General features: G+C 56.3%; 6 protein-coding genes across 6 annotated transcripts; 2 read left to right on the forward strand and 4 right to left on the reverse strand.

Moving 5' to 3' along the window:
* Window positions 1–970: 970 nt before the first annotated feature.
* RPB5 (DNA-directed RNA polymerase core subunit RPB5) lies at window positions 971–1,826 on the reverse strand (the record flags this gene model as incomplete). Its single annotated transcript, XM_083192415.1, has 3 exons — window positions 971–1,496; window positions 1,591–1,673; window positions 1,734–1,826. 3 exons carry the CDS (start codon window positions 1,824–1,826, stop codon window positions 971–973), a joined length of 702 nt encoding a protein of 233 aa, XP_083051472.1.
* Window positions 1,827–2,550: 724 nt separating this feature from the next.
* Window positions 2,551–4,107, forward strand: BFR1 (multicopy suppressor of BFA (Brefeldin A); the record flags this gene model as incomplete). Its single annotated transcript, XM_083192416.1, has 3 exons — window positions 2,551–2,688; window positions 2,751–3,899; window positions 3,973–4,107. 3 exons carry the CDS (start codon window positions 2,551–2,553, stop codon window positions 4,105–4,107), a joined length of 1,422 nt encoding a protein of 473 aa, XP_083051473.1.
* Window positions 4,108–5,190: 1,083 nt separating this feature from the next.
* On the reverse strand, window positions 5,191–5,787 carry ACO1O0_002956 (uncharacterized protein; the record flags this gene model as incomplete). Its single annotated transcript, XM_083192417.1, is given in 3 exon segments — window positions 5,191–5,288; window positions 5,305–5,591; window positions 5,660–5,787. 3 exon segments carry the CDS (start codon window positions 5,785–5,787, stop codon window positions 5,191–5,193), a joined length of 513 nt encoding a protein of 170 aa, XP_083051474.1.
* A 2,190-nt stretch (window positions 5,788–7,977) lies between these two features.
* On the forward strand, window positions 7,978–9,711 carry MTG2 (the record flags this gene model as incomplete). The annotated part of the gene is made up of 1 exon (XM_083192418.1): window positions 7,978–9,711. The coding sequence occupies one exon, from the start codon at window positions 7,978–7,980 to the stop codon at window positions 9,709–9,711; it is 1,734 nt and encodes a 577-aa protein (XP_083051475.1).
* An 86-nt stretch (window positions 9,712–9,797) lies between these two features.
* On the reverse strand, window positions 9,798–12,425 carry NCL1 (tRNA (cytosine-C5-)-methyltransferase; the record flags this gene model as incomplete). The annotated part of the gene is made up of 3 exons (XM_083192419.1): window positions 9,798–12,075; window positions 12,128–12,336; window positions 12,405–12,425. 3 exons carry the CDS (start codon window positions 12,423–12,425, stop codon window positions 9,798–9,800), a joined length of 2,508 nt encoding a protein of 835 aa, XP_083051476.1.
* Window positions 12,426–13,842: 1,417 nt separating this feature from the next.
* On the reverse strand, window positions 13,843–17,082 carry UTP21 (rRNA-processing protein UTP21; the record flags this gene model as incomplete). The annotated part of the gene is made up of 3 exons (XM_083192420.1): window positions 13,843–14,186; window positions 14,244–16,920; window positions 16,972–17,082. 3 exons carry the CDS (start codon window positions 17,080–17,082, stop codon window positions 13,843–13,845), a joined length of 3,132 nt encoding a protein of 1,043 aa, XP_083051477.1.
* Between the last annotated feature and the right edge of the window lie 221 nt (window positions 17,083–17,303).

The raw sequence follows: 17,303 nt of genomic DNA on the forward strand, positions 1-17,303 counted from the left end.
TATTTAACGACTATGTATCATGACCATGGGACGGGAGTTCTACGAAACCCCCAGCCATCTTTGTTTCGACTTATTCGGGTCTTCCCCTGTAGACATTAGACGTCCGACCAAGGCGTTCGCGAAGGATACGTCTATATATTTTTTTTGCGTTGGTTTGGGCGCAATGGCGGAATATAATCTGCTTATTACGACTTAAGGGGACGTGGGGTCGAATCTTGTCTCTCTGCTGGGTTTGCCTATCGCTGTCCTTGAGGGACCACGAGAGATGGAGAGGGCCTGGTGGATGGAGAGATGCCGCATGGCCCAGTTTTTCTATTATATATACCCGGCGAAAGCCAAGTTTCAGCGACACACCGAGAGAAGCGAGTCCCTGGTCAGCCCAGGGAAACTGGGCTCTCGAAGAAGGCAATTAGTTAATATTACATGAGGAATTATTTCAACTACACTACGTTGTAGCAGTTCCATAGACCTCCTGCACAACTCTAAGATCTACAGCCCAGTACTATGAGCTTCACGTGCATTCCAACAAACATCAGCATCAACTCGCTGAGCTCCTTACTGAAGGGCCAGAGAGTCTCAAATCACGGTTTAATGGGCAAGTATTATCCATGAGCACCCAGAAACCTCGCAACCAACCCGGCAAAGGCCGGTCATACATAGATTCACTACAGTAATAGAGTCGGATATCAACGAAGTACTCGTTCCATGCCGTGATAGGGGTCCTCTCTTCTTTTTTACTCCCTTGATTGTTCACTGTATGTAATTTGAAAGTCAAACGCCCCCAGAACGCCAGCTTGACGAGCCCACCTGTCAGATGAAATGCGAACGTAGACGCCCTACCACCACGATAGCCAACCCAACCATTTCCACCGCACTCCCTTTCGAAACCCCTTTATAGCACACACACACACACACACACAAGCTGGCGAGCCCTGTACCAGCGTGCGCCAAAGAGAAGACAAAGGGCGCCCTAGACGCACAACCTGTAGCTTGCATAGCGTCCGGCCGTCTCGCTGGTCCGTATGATCTTGACGACCTGTCCACGTCGGAGGCCGAGGTAGCGGGCGACGGGATCCTTCTGGAGGATGCGGGGCAGCTGCGTCTCCTTGAGGCGGTAGCGCTTCAGCAGGGCCGTCTTCTCCTCGCGGGAGAGGACGACGTGGCGCGGCACGAGCTCGTGGTGGGTGATGTTGACGAGCAGGTCGTCCTCGAGGAAACACTCGATCTTGGCCAGGGCCTCGACCGAGGCGAGGGACTTGCGCGCCGCAGGCGAGAGGGGCACGTGCGTCACCATGATGCCCGTCTTGTAGTTGTTGGAGATGATGTACTTGGCAAAGGTGCGGATCTGGGCCACGCCGAACTGCTTGTCGCTGAGAAACTCGACCCAGACGGGGCCGCAGTCGGGCGCCGGGTCGGGGTTGGCGTCGGTGGCGGGAGGGGTGTTCTTGCGCAGCATCGAGTCGCTAGGACGGGCCGAGAAGTTCAACTTTGCGCGGCTGGAGGCAGACGAGGAGGGTCAGCACTGGCATATATCTCTTAAGGGGGCGATTGAACCCATGGGAGGAGCGCAAAGGACAGCGGCAAACTCACTTCACTGAACCATCTGGTCCGCAGTACTCGTCGCGGAAACGATCGAGAGAGATCTTGACCTCCTCCTCGGCAAGCTCGTATTCCTAGCAGCGAGATTAGACCTGTGCGCAAGGGAAACAATTTGCTGGGAGATGGCAACTCACACGATCGGCCACCATCTCGTGCACCGTCTTCCACGCCCGCCAGAGCCGCACCACCTCCTTCGACTTGGCATCGTTGCCCGCAAAGTCATCCATCTTTCACCGACACGGCCGAAATCGAATATCGTGTGCGTATGCGGCCGTCGAGAGCAATCGGGTTGGGGTTCTTTTGTTCCCTTTGTCGTCTAGCGTGGGTCGCGAAGAGGTCGTTCAAAAAAATTGGTCCCGCTGCTAAGGTTCTTGCAGCCTCGCATGCCACCTTGGGTCATTGGCAGTGGCAGGGTCATGTGATGTGGCGCTCTCGCCTCTGCTCTGTGACGGGACTGGGAGGGACCCATTTTTCCCAGGACACCTCACCTCAGTCTCGATTCCAGGTTCCAGTGGGGAGGGTAGCAGAGACCGGGAGCCACCAGCCCACTATTAGTTAGCAACCCCAACACCACCTCACCATTCCACGGCCGGCGAGCCGACCCAGCGCCTGCGCCCCAACGGCTTTCAGGGCGAGAGCCCCTGAAGACCCCTAAAGCCAATATGAGCTGGAGCCCGTGCACAGGGCAGGCCACTGGACCCGACCACACCACTGCCCTGGTGGTGTGCGAGAGCAGAATTTAGAACACGGGGGCCAGAAGCCACCAGAAGGGTTCGTGGACCGGGAATCTTTCCTTCTTGATTTCCCGGCGATTTTTTTCTCGACCACCATCTCCGCCTCGGCCACGGTGTCGTTGCTCCCAACACACCACCTCATAAATTTTCCGTGTCTTCACGAATCCCTTTAACAATCCTCTCGGTACCCCGACCGGATTCCTCACCTCTTCACACAATGGCCGAGACTGCCCCTGCCGCCGCCCCCGTGGCCGACAATACCCAGGCCACCCGCCCTACCAAGCCCGACGAGAATGCCTTCCAGACCGAGCTTGCCCAGGCCGAGAAGGCGCACAAGGCTTCTATGGAGCGCCTGGTATGGAAACCTCGCCCATTGGATCGTCAAAGCTGATTCACGCTAACTCGGTACCCGCATAGAGCGCTGTTAAGGCCAAGATCGAGCTCGCCGCCCCCAAGAAGGACCAGGAGTCGCCCGTCCAGAAGCGCCGCAAGGACCTCATTGCCCAGGCCAACGAGATCCGCACCAAGCAGGCCGGCGGCAAGAATGCCCGCACCTCCAAGCTCGAGCAGATCAAGAAGCTGGACGAGCAGGTCCGCAGCCGCATAGCCGAGCAGAAGAACGCCAAGGCCAAGGTCCCCTACAAGTCCGCTGAGGACGTCGATCGTCAGATCGCCAGCCTCGAGCAGCAGGTCAACTCGGGCACCATGCGCCTCGTCGATGAGAAGAAGGCCCTGTCCGACATCTCCAACCTCCGCAAGGTCCGCAAGAACTTTGGCCAGTTCGACGACTCGCAGCGCCAGATCGATGACCTCCGCGCCAAGATCAAGGAGATCAAGGACTCCATGGACGACCCCGAGCAGAAGGCTATGTCCGAGAAGTACTCCAAGATCCAGGCCGAGATCGACGCCATCAAGGCCGAGCAGGACGAGGCTTTCAAGGGCCTTAACAGCCTCCGCGACGAGCGCTCCAAGCTCCAGGCCGAGCAGCAGGAGAAGTGGGCCGCCATCCGCAAGATCAAGGATGATTACTACGGCCAGAAGAAGGCTTTCCAGGCTTACGAGCGTGAGGCCCGCGAGAAGCAGCGCGAGCGGAGGAAGGCCGAGCACGAGAAGTACGTCCAGGAGCGCAAGAAGGCCGATGCCGAGAAGGTCCTCGCCGAGGCCAGCGACCTTGCCTACATCGAGGAGATCCGCCGTGCCAACACCCTCCTGGGCTTCTTCGACCCCAACCACAAGACCGAGAAGGGTCCCCTCATGGCCGCGTCCGGTCTGACCGCCCAGGCCCAGCGAACTGTCGACGCCTCTGGCCTGAAGGGCACCAAACTTATGCGCAAGGATGAGCGGGAGGACGAGTACCTCCCTGCCGTCCGCAAGGGCAAGAAGGGGAAGAAGGGCGGTGCCGCCGCCGCCACCAAGGCCTACAGCTGCCCTCCCTCCGTCGTCGAGGACTGCGCTTTCATGGGCATCGACCCCCCCATGAGCCAGGAGGAGGTCCCCGCCGTCATCGAGAAGGTCCGTGCCAAGCTCGACCACTGGAAGAACGACCAGGAGGCTCAGACTCAGCGCGTAAGTTCACTTTAATCCCCTAACCACCAGTTAAAAGGAGTTAAAAAGATTGATGACTGATATTTCATGCCAGAACATTGAGAAGGCCAAGAAGAAGATCGAGGAGCTGGAGAAGGCCTCCGCCGACGGTGCCAACGGCACTGACGCTGTCGAGGAAGTCACCGCCGACCTCAAGGAGACTTCTGTCGCCGACAAGCAGGAGTCGTAAACTGGACACAGCTCCAGACCAGGCCTGACCCAATGATCGGCCACATATCCACCACCACCCTCCTCTCACAAGCCCCCTTTCTTCTGGTCTATTCTATCATATATACATTGGGTGCACAGCTTGAACAAAAAATATTACTTAAAAAGCAGGGACGGCATAGGAAAAATGACTGGGGGTTCGCCATGAACGGGGTCTAGCATCTTCCCTCGGAAGGGTTGAAGCGTTAAAAGTAGAAAGGAGTGGGGCGAGGCTTGATTAGGATTTATTCCCTTTGTATTTATCGAGCGCTCTTATCTGGAGAATTTCGCGGGGGTAAATCAGCATTGCTCCGCCTGCTGCTTAACGGAACATGCGTTCCTGGTGCGTCTGCATACTATCACCGAGCTTACCGTATGTGACATGTCGAGGTTAGCTGTACCTACCTGCCTTAAGTTGGGCATTCATCAGGCACGCGTGCGTAATCCTCGCGGACGACAGCCCAGCTCAGCTTTCCATGTCTGTAGATGTTGCTTTCTATTGAATGGACAGAAGGCATCGCCATGTCGATACGCTCTAATATGACATCAGTACGTCCCAGCTTACCCCAGCTTACCCGAGCACATGATGCCTTCACAACTTAGGTTCCCAGGCGCCCCGCCAACATCTTGGAAGATGGCGCGTTAAAAGCACCCTGTTTTGAGATCCCAAGACTCCGTCCAGAAAGCATATAACACCATACTCCGACTCCTCACCACCCGGTATGTAGACTCTGCCCAGATACACAATCAAATCAGAAATCATCAAAACAAATACTCCAGTCCATGATATAAATGTCGACAGAACCTATAAAATCCCCGCGCTGTTAATGCAGGAAATAGATATGATGTGCATCGTAGTCGTATAGAATCGTAAAGCTCATCAAGGTCGTAAATTCTCAGCCACGTCGTGACCATGGCCGTCACGGTATATAGGGGGCATGAGCGTAGTTGTACGGCGCGTGTTGGGGGGGTAGGGACTGCCGTCCGGAACGTTTTTCTCGCGGGGCTGGTGTCCGGCGATCGTGTCGGTCCATGGGCGTTGATGTCCGAGGAGGCATACCATTGATCATGTGCGAATAGCCTGGAGCAGCAATGGCGGGGGGTCCTTCATGGGTCGAAACGGCTCCTCGGCGGCCTCCTTTCCGGTGTTGGCCGCTGAGTGCACTTAGAGGGGGATCACGAACGGCTGGGTCGTCATCCGAAGGGAGAGTAAGGTCAACCAGGCCGAAGAAGTATTCCAGCACCTCGGGGTACCGCTGGACACTGGCTTGCCAATCTTCGTCAATGCCTCGTTTCAGGGATGCCTGGGCGTCGGCAATCTGTTGCGGATGCGGAGGAGCATTGTAGTGGTACCAGGCGTGGGAGTGGATGCGGTCCATCTGATCAGAGTGTGTGTTTTTCCTCTGGTCTGCGAGTAAACGAAAGTATTCGAGGATGTAGTCCTGCGCATGCCCTCGGACCCATTTGCTAGTTGAATTGTCAGTACTCCGTACGCCCCCGCAATAAGTCAACTAAGTTTGAGAGGTGTATCGAACCGTATGTCAGTATATATAGTCCTCATTATCCGCTCCTCAGCTTGCTTGATGGCCATATCTAGCCCCTTGGCTTCACAATCACATGCGGCCTGCGCCGGAGCACCGCATATGGCGCAGTCCGGGTCCATCTTGATGATGGGTTTCCGCGGTTTGAGCTCTCTAGTGTACATCTTAGCGGCAGTCCCGGCACGGGGGACCAGAGTGAGGGGAGGTGAGGAGCGGCAAAGAAGAGACAAAGACGGCTTGAAAGAGAGACACGAGGTGTATTGTACAAAGATGATCAGTGGGTGAGAAGCATGGCAACATAGACATGTACCATGGGCAACGTCCCGCCGAGCCCACGGACGGGCGTCATGAGGAAAACGAGACTGGTGAGGGAGAAGCTGGGAGGCGCGGGAGCATGACGGGAGGAGACTCCGGGAAGTGATATCAGCAAGTCAACTGACCTAATAAGTATAGGTAGCTCAAGACGGGCACTAGGTCGCGCCAGGCGGTAAGAGAGAAAAGGTTAGGTCAGGCCGAGACGACTAATGGTGACAGTAGTACGGAGAAGCAGAGCAGAGCAGACTCTGTTTCGTCGAAGAAGGGTATGTATCCTGCAAGCCCACCCACGCAGCAAGTCGCGTCACGGGCCGTGGGCGGACAGAGACAGGAAGAGGAGCTTGAGGAGCAAAACCGAAGCTCTCGGGGTGGGAGGGACTCGAGCGAGGCGTGGGGAAAAGCTGGTGGCCAGTGTGGAGAAAGATCGAATGAGAGAGGCCAAGCGGGCACCCTGGATGTCGTGGCTCGAATGCGGGACCAAGAATCGTATGCAAGCTGCCCAATGGGTTGGCGATCAGGCCCAATGGCAGAGTCCCAGAACGAATGCCAGCGGCGGGCAAATATTGGGGCAACGGGCAATCGAACGAACTGCAGTTGTTGTGCTATGTTTGGCGTGTGGTGTGGATGGCGAGCTCTTGCATCGATGTCGATATCTGTGTTTCCCCAGGATAGGCCTGGCCTGCTGCAATGCCGGACCTGGATAGACGTGGGCAAAGGGTTGTGGGCGACCTCGACTGCGCCGGGATGATCTCTTGGTACTGGTAGTAGGTGGATGCTGATAGCACCTAGGTTCGGTAGGTCAGGAGCGTTAAGATATCGGCACCCGGTACTGAGAGTGTATTTGATGTTGCAGTCCAGTCCCGGTCTGGCAGGTCCAGGAGGGAATGGAGAAGCGAGGCCACAAGCAGAGAATAGGGTGCTCGGCAGCCAGCGAGGGCTGGGATGGAGCGGATATTGTATAGTACAGGCCAAAGTGCGGATAGCGCCAGCAAGCGAGTGGGACCGAAGACAAGGACGGCAGAGAGGCAAAGACGTCGAGAGACGAAACAGAAAGAGGCACATAAGAGGACCGCCACTTGGCGCCATTGGGTTCACCGCATTTTACCGAGCGGAGGCTTTCACGCATAATAGAGGCTGGCCACCTGCCACCTACCTCGCTGCACTTGCAGCACATCTGCAGACCCCGTCAGACCCCATCAGACCCCATCGGGGGCAACTGGTCGAATCAGGTCCAGACGGCGCACGCAGCAACGACATCCCACGCTCAGTCAGCGGGTTACATCCTCCAGTGCGCCATTCTGCTTGTTCGCGGAGGACGGGATCGTGACAGCTGACCGGTGACGGTGACGTTGGCATCGCATTGGCATAGAAGGCCAAGACAGTTGCACTCATAGATGATACCAGAGGAACGTCGGAGGTTGAAGAAGGGAATTCCAGAACCAACTCCATTAATAAGTAGGTAAGGTACCAACGCCCAGGTCTGGTGAGCACTTGCCTCGGGTGATAAGCTGCCTCATGTTCCAGGCACGCAGGTTCGAGTTGTCTCGGACTCCCAGCTGCCACTCACTGGTACCTGCTGCTGGTGGTAGTACCATGGACGCAACATTGCTCACTAATGGCAAAGAAACGGGAACTGGTTAATATATGATTTCTAGCCCAATTTATCTTTCTCGAGTCGATTGACGTGCATCAAATCCCTTCTTCCCTCGAGAGGCAAAGGCGTCCGTGGAGGGCGGTGGCATGTCTTGCAGGGTGACACTTTTATTTCCTCTTTTTTTTTGGCACCCACCGCGATTCATCACTTTCGAGAATTTTGTTCATATACCCCAAAGAGAGCCTCACCTCAACCTCGCAGGCGCAACAGACGCAACAGGCACACTGTCAAGTCTACTGCTGCCATGGCTCCCAGGTGTCCAGGGAGTTCTTTCACCCTCGCCCCCTTCCTTTATCCTCCCCTATTTACATCCCGAGCCACGCAACTATCCAGCACCGCCCTCATGCATGCTGGACCGTCGCGATCCTCCTCCTCCTCCTCCTCCTCCTCCTCCTCCCATCCCAAGGCCGTCAACGACCTTCCCGAGTCCCGCCTCAACCCTACGCCCGATGACTACGCCGCACCCAAGTTCGCCGACAAGGCCGACCTCACACTCTACGCCGGCCGCGGCGGAAATGGTTGCGTGTCCTTCCTGAGAGAGGCTTTCATGCCCGACGGACCAGCCAATGGCGGCGACGGTGGACATGGTGGCAACATCTACATACAGGCTGCATATGGCGAGACATCACTGTACAAGCTCGCTCGTAAACGCTTTGTCCGCGCCGGTCGCGGGAGGCACGGACAGGGCAGCGCCAAAGGTGGCACAAAGGGCGAGGACATGGTCATCACCGTGCCTGTAGGCACCATTGTCCGGGAGATCGAGCGCAATGACCCGGCCGCCGAGGAGGATATGAACATGAAGATCTGGAGGAGTCTAGAGAAGCAGCGTAAACGCGAAGAGCGCGAGGAAGAGGAGAGGAAAAGAAAACTGCTGAAAGAGGGCCGCCCGGTGGAAGTGGAGGAGGAGGAAGGCCCCGAATACTCCAGGCAATCAGAGCTCGCCCGCCAGGACGAGGAGGACGAGGAGAACTCCGAGGGGGCAGACCCACGGAGGCATAAGTGGCTGCTCTACCCGGGCATGTCCAAGGGCGACATGAGCGCAGAAGCCTTCCCCAGGCTTCCCAAAAGGCGAGACCGGCCCCTCCACCAACCCCCGGCCCCGATCCAGCTCGACCTCTCGCGCCCAACAGAGCAGCCCATCCTCCTCGCCACAGGAGGCATTGGCGGCCTAGGAAACCCCCACTTCACCTCAAGGGCCCATCCCCGACCCATGTTTGCGACCAAGGGCGACGAGGCCGTCACCATGAAGATCTCGCTAGAGCTCAAGCTCCTCGCCGACGTCGGCCTCGTTGGCCTCCCCAACGCCGGCAAGAGCACACTCCTTCGTGCCCTAACTAACAGCCGCACCCGTGTCGGCGCCTGGGCCTTCACCACGTTGCAGCCCAACATTGGCACCGTCGTCCTGGACAAGTACTCGGGCCGCCCGGACGTCGCCGCCAAGGGAGGCGATGCCCGCACGCGCTTCTCCGTCGCCGACATTCCTGGGCTTATTGAGGGTGCCCACCTAGACCGTGGTCTTGGTATTGCCTTTTTGCGCCACGTCGAGCGTGCCGGCGTCCTAGCCTTCGTCATCGACCTCTCCGCCGGTAACGCCGTCAAGGCCCTCGATGCCCTCTGGCGCGAGGTTGGCCTCTACGCCCAGATGCGCGAGGACGAGGAGCATGACCGCGAAGCTGCCGCCCGCATCGACTGGAGCCTCACTGACTCGCCCACGACCTCATCCTCTCCCGCACACCGGTACGACTTTCTCAACGCCGAGTTTGCCCCCTCAGACTCATCCAGCGAGCCTGCAGCGCGCCACATCGCTGGCAAGCCCTGGTTCGTCGTAGCTACCAAGGCCGATCTTCCTGGGACGCAGGACAACTTCCGCGAACTGAAGGCGTACCTGGAGAGTATCACACGGGCTGAGACGCCGCATCCAAGTGGTGTTGAGAAGGCGTGGACCAATAACTGTGCGGCGATCCCCGTGAGTGCAATCCATGGCCAGGGGGTAGAGCGTATTTTGCACTGGACTGTCGGGCTATTGGATGAGGGCTCGACCGAGGCTATTTTATCATCACCTGTAACAATACTGTAGAATTTTCTGTACAAAACATCACAACTTCGATAGATAATGTAGAATGCCCACAAACACCATGTATAAATTTTACAATAGGCCCTAAATCATGCGTTGACCGGCTCCTCCTTGTCCTCCTTGGCTTCCCCGACATCCCCAGCCTCCTCTGGCGTTGGCAAATCCTCCACAGCGGCGTTCTCATCAGCACCCCCCTCGCCAGTAGCCCCAGCCTCCGTTGGCTCCGCGGCGGCCTGATTTTGCTTTTGCTGCTTCAAGCTGATGTTGATCAGAGGGGACGTATCATTGAACAGCCTCAGTAACATGGCTGAGCGGTCCTCCTTGGGCAACATGAGGTTGAGAGAGTGAATGCTCTTCCACAGAGGCAGGGCCATCCTCTCCTGGAAATCCGGATCATCGCCATCAGGCTCAACGCGCAGGACACAGCAGCCCATGCCGATATCGCGCACGCGCTCGCCAATCTCGTTAAACTCCTTCCAGCCGTCGTCCGCGATGCGCGGGAACATCTCGATAAGCAGACGGTGGAAGGTCTCCTTGTTACGGAGGTGAACGACACGAGGCTCGCCAACATAGCCCTGCAGAATCGGCATTCCCTCGCACTGGATACGCCAGCGGCACACCTCAGCCGAAGGAGCGTCTTGCTTCATGAACATGCGAACGCCGCCGTGGACAAATCGGATACCCCTGCCCTCATTCTGCGTGAGAATATCTCGCGTGAGTGCGGTGGTGTAGTAAATCGCCTTGGCCGGTTCGCCCATCTCATTGCGCACCATATACCGGTCATCGGGGAACCTGGTCGAGAGCTTGTAGAAATCCTTGATGCTTTGAATGACGGAATGGGAAGGGTCGAGGTACTTGAAAGGCTCCTCAATGGGGCCCTTTTGGCGAGGCTTGTCTTGAGGAGCCTGCGGGTTAGGGGTTGACAACTCGGACTCGGCCTCAGTCTTGACCTTCTTCACGGGCTGCTGCTCAGTCTCGTCGGGCTCCAGCGGCCTCTTGCCCCCATTTGCAGTCACATCATCCATAGGAGTGTCATCGCCCTCGGTCTTGATATCCGCTTCGGGCTTCACAACCTCGGCTTCCTCCTTAAGCTCCGGCTCAGGCTTGGTTGTAGGCTGAGATTCCTCGGTGATGCTAGATTGCGCTGCCTTCTGCTTGGCATCATTCTCATTCCTGGCCTTGAACTCGGCCTTCTTCTCAAGAACAGTGATAAAGAATCCGCCAGTGTCCTGCATATGAGGGTACACCCTCATGCAGCGGTCAAGAGGCACGTCTTGCGCATCAGGCTGGGGGAACATGGATTCAACAAGTCGTCCCGGGATGACCCCCTCGTTGCTCTCCTTAGCAAACTTCTGGACCTCGTCCCACGAGCTCCAGGTTCGCCCAGCCTTGTCCATAATCTTCCAAGAAGTCATTCCAGGATAGCGCTTGAGCCCAGGAAGCTCGTTGCTGGAGTCGACAATGCCAACATTGCCCACGCCACCGCACCGGTCGATGGCCGCCGCAACAACAGATTCATTCTCCACGGGGTTCATGCTGCACGTCGAATAAACAACCTTGCCTCCAACCTTTAGCAACTGCAGCGCCCGAACGAGGATCCTAATCTGCGTCAGATGCAACCCAAGAGCATTACCTGGGGTCCAATCCTTCCAGAGATTGACATTCTTGCGGAGTGTGCCATCGCCGGAGCAGGGAACGTCGGCGAGAATGCGGTCGAACTTGAGATACCTGGGCTTGCCCGGGTGTTCAGGGTTCGAGAGCTTGATCGAAGGAAACTGGGTCGCATCGTGGTTCGTGACGAGAAGGTTCGGGGATGAAAGACGCTTCAGCTGATGGACCAGCATGTGTCCACGCTTGTAGTCGGCGTCATTGGCGATAAGGAGGCCCGTTGCACGGCCACAATCTGTAGGGTCGGCCTCCAGGTCAACCTTGGCCTCCTCTTCCGTCTCCTTGCCGAGATCCAGCCCATCCTCCTGGGCAAACGAACGCAGCGTCTTCCTAACACGGGCCTCCTCGCCCACATGGAGCATCTCCAGCAGCTGAGCGGCCTTGCTACCAGGAGCAGCGCACATGTCCAGGACAACGTGAGTAGGCTGAACATCCATGAGCAACGGAGGGATCATGCTGACGACCTCCTGTCTGCTGATATTTCCGACACTTGTCTCTGAGACGAGGAACTTTTGGAAAGCGGCGAACGGCGGGAATTTGCGAATAACGTTCTTCGGGGTGGTCATCCACCACGCAAGCTGGTCGGGGTACCACGGGACTGGCTGGGGTGCCTCCACGGGTCGGCCATCTTGGTGTTCGATTTTAACAATTTCGGGGATATATCTGGTCTGGAGAAGTCGCTTGACGGCGAGCGCATGTCTAGCGACAAATTAGCGACAATTGCGACGTTTGCGACAAGAAGAGGGCTTACCCTTTCGAACCACAGAACCTGAAGCTGTTGGGAAGCTCGCGCCTCAATGCCTCCCAGTACTGCGCCTTCTCCTCATCGGAGAACTGGAGAAGCGTGTCGTAGAAGCCCTGCAGGTTCTTGTTCTCCTTGACGACGGCAGGGTAGTCTCTCCAATCGCCACCGGTGCGGGCGCCTCCTCGGCCACCGCCGCCTCCACGGCGGTTCTTGCCCTGTGCGACAACTGGTTAATCTCGCCCATTGGTTACAGCAACGACAATCAGGCGCTCTGGGGGCTTACTCTGAAGTTCTTCTTGCCCATTGTCTCCGAATCTGTCTGACTGGGTGCGAATGTGCTTGTCGAAAATTTCCAACGCCAGTTGCGGTCGACAAGAAAAAAAGAGCGGAAGGAGCCCCGCTGCCGTCCGCCCCGCGTGCGCTAGTCGAGGCAAGTCTGCAGACAAGAACACCTGCAGATCGATCCAAACCCAGATAATAAATGTGATGACGGGCGTTACTACGAATCTTTTAACTGCACCTATCGAAATTTGAGGGCGAAGTTGAATATTGCGGTTTCCAATTTGACTTTTCCTCTCACAGACATGTCAGTATGGGATGCTTATTATTATCGATTCGCTCGATTTTGTGTGTAGTCATCAAGGTAGCACGGAGTAATGCCGTCAAAACTTTCATCACAAATGTTGATTCAATGGTTGAGCTAAAAGGTACCTGGAGTAAGAGCAATATAAAAAAGGTCACCTAAGTACTCAAGTCCTTGTAGTGCCTTGGGTAGGTAAGTACCTGCAGTACCCATCTTCAAGAAGAACTAAACGTGGTATCCAAGGTAGGTACGGATACTACGTACACCAATGCGCCAAAGAGGGCAATGGCGACGGAAGAATGGGCAGGTCTAGGGTAGAATCCTGCTGAGCTGCCACCTTTAACCTCTAGAGTCCGAAGCACCTGCCAACAGGTGCGGCTGACAGGCACCAGTGCCTGCCTAGCCGCTCCGTCCAATTGCAGCCCGCCACCCCTTCTCACCGCCCAGCAGAATGACAATCAGTGGCGCACGGACCAGTGGTGACTCCAGGTATAAAACTCCGAGCTCCCTCCCAGCTTTTCCGTCTTCTTTTTCTCCTTTTCTTCTTCATACTTACCTTGTCCCGCTTTCCCAAGCTCATGATCCTGGGAATTCAGCGCGGATGGCCTGCATTGCACAACGCGGTGTCGTCTTCGTTCCATTGTCCTACGGGGCCGTGGGGGGCGCAATTTTTGATTTACCACTGTTTTCATTGTGTGCTCTGTACGCAGGGCCATGAAGAAGACTTCGTGATGGGACGCGGATGAGATGCTGTCGAAAACTCGGACTGGTTGCAAGCCCTGGCCCCAACGTACTTCGCAACATCGTGGCGAGAAGTTGTTACATGTTGCTTGTCATATTGGGAGCGATCATGGATGATCCTTAGGTCAGCTACTAATGTTAGCTAGGAGAGATTCGTTCCAATCGCCGATGTATAGAATGGAAGACGAGTTGTTGAGATAGTAATATGGTGTTTCCAGATGCTACTGGAAACGGAAACTTTAATAGAAGAAGTACTAATCTGTACTGACATTTAAATTTCAAGCCCACTGTCTTATCCGTGGAGGCGGCCACAGAGCGACGAGAAGATGACAAAGAACCTGAAGACAAGACTAGCCGGTGTCCAAGACGGGCTGTATATATTTTATGCTGTAATAACTTATGTCCTGGGACTTCTAAGGAAGTTGACGACACCGCTGCAATAACCGACCAAAGTATCCAACCGCTGGCATTCCTTCTCCTGATACGCCTTCCACTCACCCAGCTCCCTGAGCAGCACCTCACTCCCCATGACCACGTCCGCGTGGAGCCTGAGGAACACCGTCATCCACACCTGAGCGAGCTCGTAGTCCCGTCGGGCCTGCAGCCTCGCTGTGAGGGCCCGGATGAAGTGTAGGAGTTCGTTCGACTCGTCGTCACCGCCGTCGCCTATCGAGAGCGACCGGAGCTCGAGGTCCGCGCTTGACGGGGAGAGTGACTTGAGGTGCTCGACAAAGTCATCGTCTGAGGAGTGTTAGTAAATTGTCAAATTTGGTGCTGGTTGATGGATGGATGACTTACAGTTTCCAGAAGCCGCACCGGCCCGTAGCTTGGTGCTGAAGATCTCTTCGAAGCGTGCTTTGTCGAGCTTGGTTATGCGAGACTTGCTCATATCTTCTGCGCCCTCCGAGTTCTTGTCTTGTGTCGTTGACGGCGGCGCTCCGGTGGTGGATGGCAGGAAGAATGGCGTCTTCTCGGGAGCCTTTGGCGCCTCCTTGGGCTTATTGCGCTCTTTGATCAGGTCCAGATGGAGCAGGGTCTGCCATCGGGCTTTGGGAACCAAGCTTAGTGTCGTTAGATCCGAGCTCAACTGGTCGATAGTAGGTGCCACGACGGCATTGTCGCCCTCTCCCTCCTCTTCTTCAAAGGCTCCCTCCAGAAGACCACCATTGCCTTCACCAGACACTGTTGGCGCTGCCACCAGGCCAATTTCCTTCTCGGATATCTGTCTTGTGGGCACATGCTTGAACAGTGACTTGTTTGTCCACATGGCCACTCCAAGTTGGTCTTGAATGGTAGCGGCTAGATACTCCCCAGTAGAGGACATGGCTAGTGCCTTGCATGGGTTTTCGAGCTTGATCGCATCGATGAGATGGCTCGTTGGGAGATCCCATACCCGGATGGTCTTGTCCTGAGATGCAGCGATGACCCAGCGACCGTCGTAGGAGAAACAGAAATCATTGATCGTGTCCTTAGGACCCCAAAACTCTCGAATGGTCTTCTTCGTCTCCATATCCACCACTCTGACAGACATGTCGTCGCAGGCAAACGCCAGGAGGTTGCTGTTCGCGTGGTACCTGCAAGATGTCGGGAACGTCATGGGCGACCAGTCAATCTGGTCGAGGAGGTTTCCTGTGAGGAAATCCCAAAATTTGATCTTGCCGTCTAGCGAGCAGGAGACGACCATCTTATTCATCGAGTCCACAACGAGTCCAGTAATAGCCTTGGTGTGCTTGCCGGTACCGGCGGCGAATTTCTTGCCGCTCTCGGCCTGGAACTGCACGACTTCGTCAGCTTGCCTCAGCTGTTGCATCTTCAGCTGTCGTGCTTGAGCAGGTGTCAGCCTCGAAGGGAACCGCTGTCGATGCACTCCGGACTGCAGATTGTACATGTCGATACCACCAGCCACAGAGCCAACGATAGCAAATGTCCCACAAGGACTGATGGTAACGGTGGAGACGTTGCTGCCATCACCAGTAGGGAATGCCCACCGACCAGCACGTTTCCGGCCCCAGAACCAAGTCCTAGCGCAGGGATCGTTCTTGTGCGCTGTCACGACACTCTCCCATCCCGTCATGCCGCTGACCTCGGCGTCTAGTTTCTTTTGCGTCTGGCCTCTCTGCCATATAGGCTGGTTGCCGGGAAGGGCGCCCATACCTCCATCGCGGTTTAGCGAACTGGCGATACAAGTAATCTCGGGGGCCTTGAGATCCTCTAGTGTCGTTGTTGGGCCATGGGCAAGAGCATTGCTGGCGAGAATGCCGACCTTCTTAGCCTTCTTGCGGATATTTCCCTGGCTCAGCTCTGAGCTCTGTCCATCTCGTCGAAGACTCCAACCCCACAAGCTGCGGTCTTGACCACCACTGAGCAGCCACTTGTTGCCAGCCTCGGCACCCTCAAAGTCAGTTGGCAAGAACTGGAGGCAGTTGACTGGGCCTGCATGGCCGCTCCTTGAATGGAGTATCCTGGGAATAGGCGAGAACGGCGTCTCATCAAAGATCCACGTCTTCAGTGAGTTGTCCCGGCCGCTGGTGACTATGACTGGCTGGCCAGCCAGGAACTCGACCTTGCTGACTCCGCCTCTGACAATGGAACCGTCAAAAGATGGAGGGTTGTGGGCGCTTCGGAGAACTCCCATGACTCTTCCACCCTTGTTCAGGTCCCAGAAAGTGATGTCGCCTGATGCTGGGGTCGATGTGGCCATTACGCCATCTTTCCGGCCATCCTGGCCTGCACCCAGGCCGTCAGTTCGGAAGGAGATGTTGTGGACCGGGTTTTCGGGGCTCCCAGCTTCAAGCTGAAGGGTGGGCTTGTCGGTCAGGACATTGGTGATGACCAGCGTGCCCTCGGAGTATGCAATGGCCATGTGCGAGAGAGCAGGGGTTGGCTCGAGGCAGGTAACAGCACCGCAGTCGGGCGTTGGGGGCAGGATGGTGTAGAGCAGCTTGCCCGTGCTAACATTCCAGATTTCGACCCATCCATCTTTGCGTCCTACGAAGATCTTGTTGAGGAAGGTGGGCATGCTGGTGATGCCACCGGTGATTTCGTTGCCGCCGTTGGATGCTGCCATGGTCTGGATCGTAGTATAATGCTCAAGAGTAGCCGACTTGAACACTTCGATCCTCGTCGTCGCGCAAGCCACAATCCATGTTCCCAGCACCAAGATTTGCGTGATGGGTTGGGTGATGTCGGAAGGAACCTGAAGCTCATCTACCTTGCGACCCCTCTGGAAGACCCAGATACCCTGAGATTCTCCCTTGCGCGAGCCACCCCATGCTGCGAATACCTTTTCCTTCCAGGCAAAAGTGGCTGTGATATCGGCGGGGGTTTGGGGCCTGGTCACGAAGACGAGATTGAGACCGCGGCGCAGGTCGTAGGTCTGTAGCGATCGGCCGACCGAGGTTGTGATCTGGAAGCTTGTCTTGCCGAGGGGTATCGAGGTGAATGGGACGCCGGTAGGCGAAACTAACCCGACAGTCTGGAATAATTAGCCAGACTCCTGAGAGGAGATGGGGGCTGGGGATCGTACTCTGAAGGGCGCAAAGATTCTCGACGAATTTGAAGTCGCTTTTGATGCCTTGGCTACCGAGGTAACCTTCTGGCGCTTGACCGAAGGGCCATCGTTGCTTGAATGAGGCATGATGGCGACGTACTGGCCAATGGTGCGGACAATGGGCTTGGTACGGTGCGCTCACGACGTTGCGCCTTGGGCAGAGAAATTTTGGCGGTGATGGATCGTCACTTTTTTTTTCTGCCGGGTTAGTTGTTGGAGCTGCTAGCGCCACCGCCCCTCCATCAGATTGAAGTACCTCCTCTCCTGGTCACGGTGGTAGGGTACCTCAGGTTTACAATTGACAAGCG

Source organism: Amphichorda felina (assembly GCF_050947745.1).
Source record: "Amphichorda felina strain 45539 chromosome Unknown scaffold_3, whole genome shotgun sequence".
Taxonomy (NCBI): domain Eukaryota; kingdom Fungi; phylum Ascomycota; class Sordariomycetes; order Hypocreales; family Bionectriaceae; genus Amphichorda; species Amphichorda felina.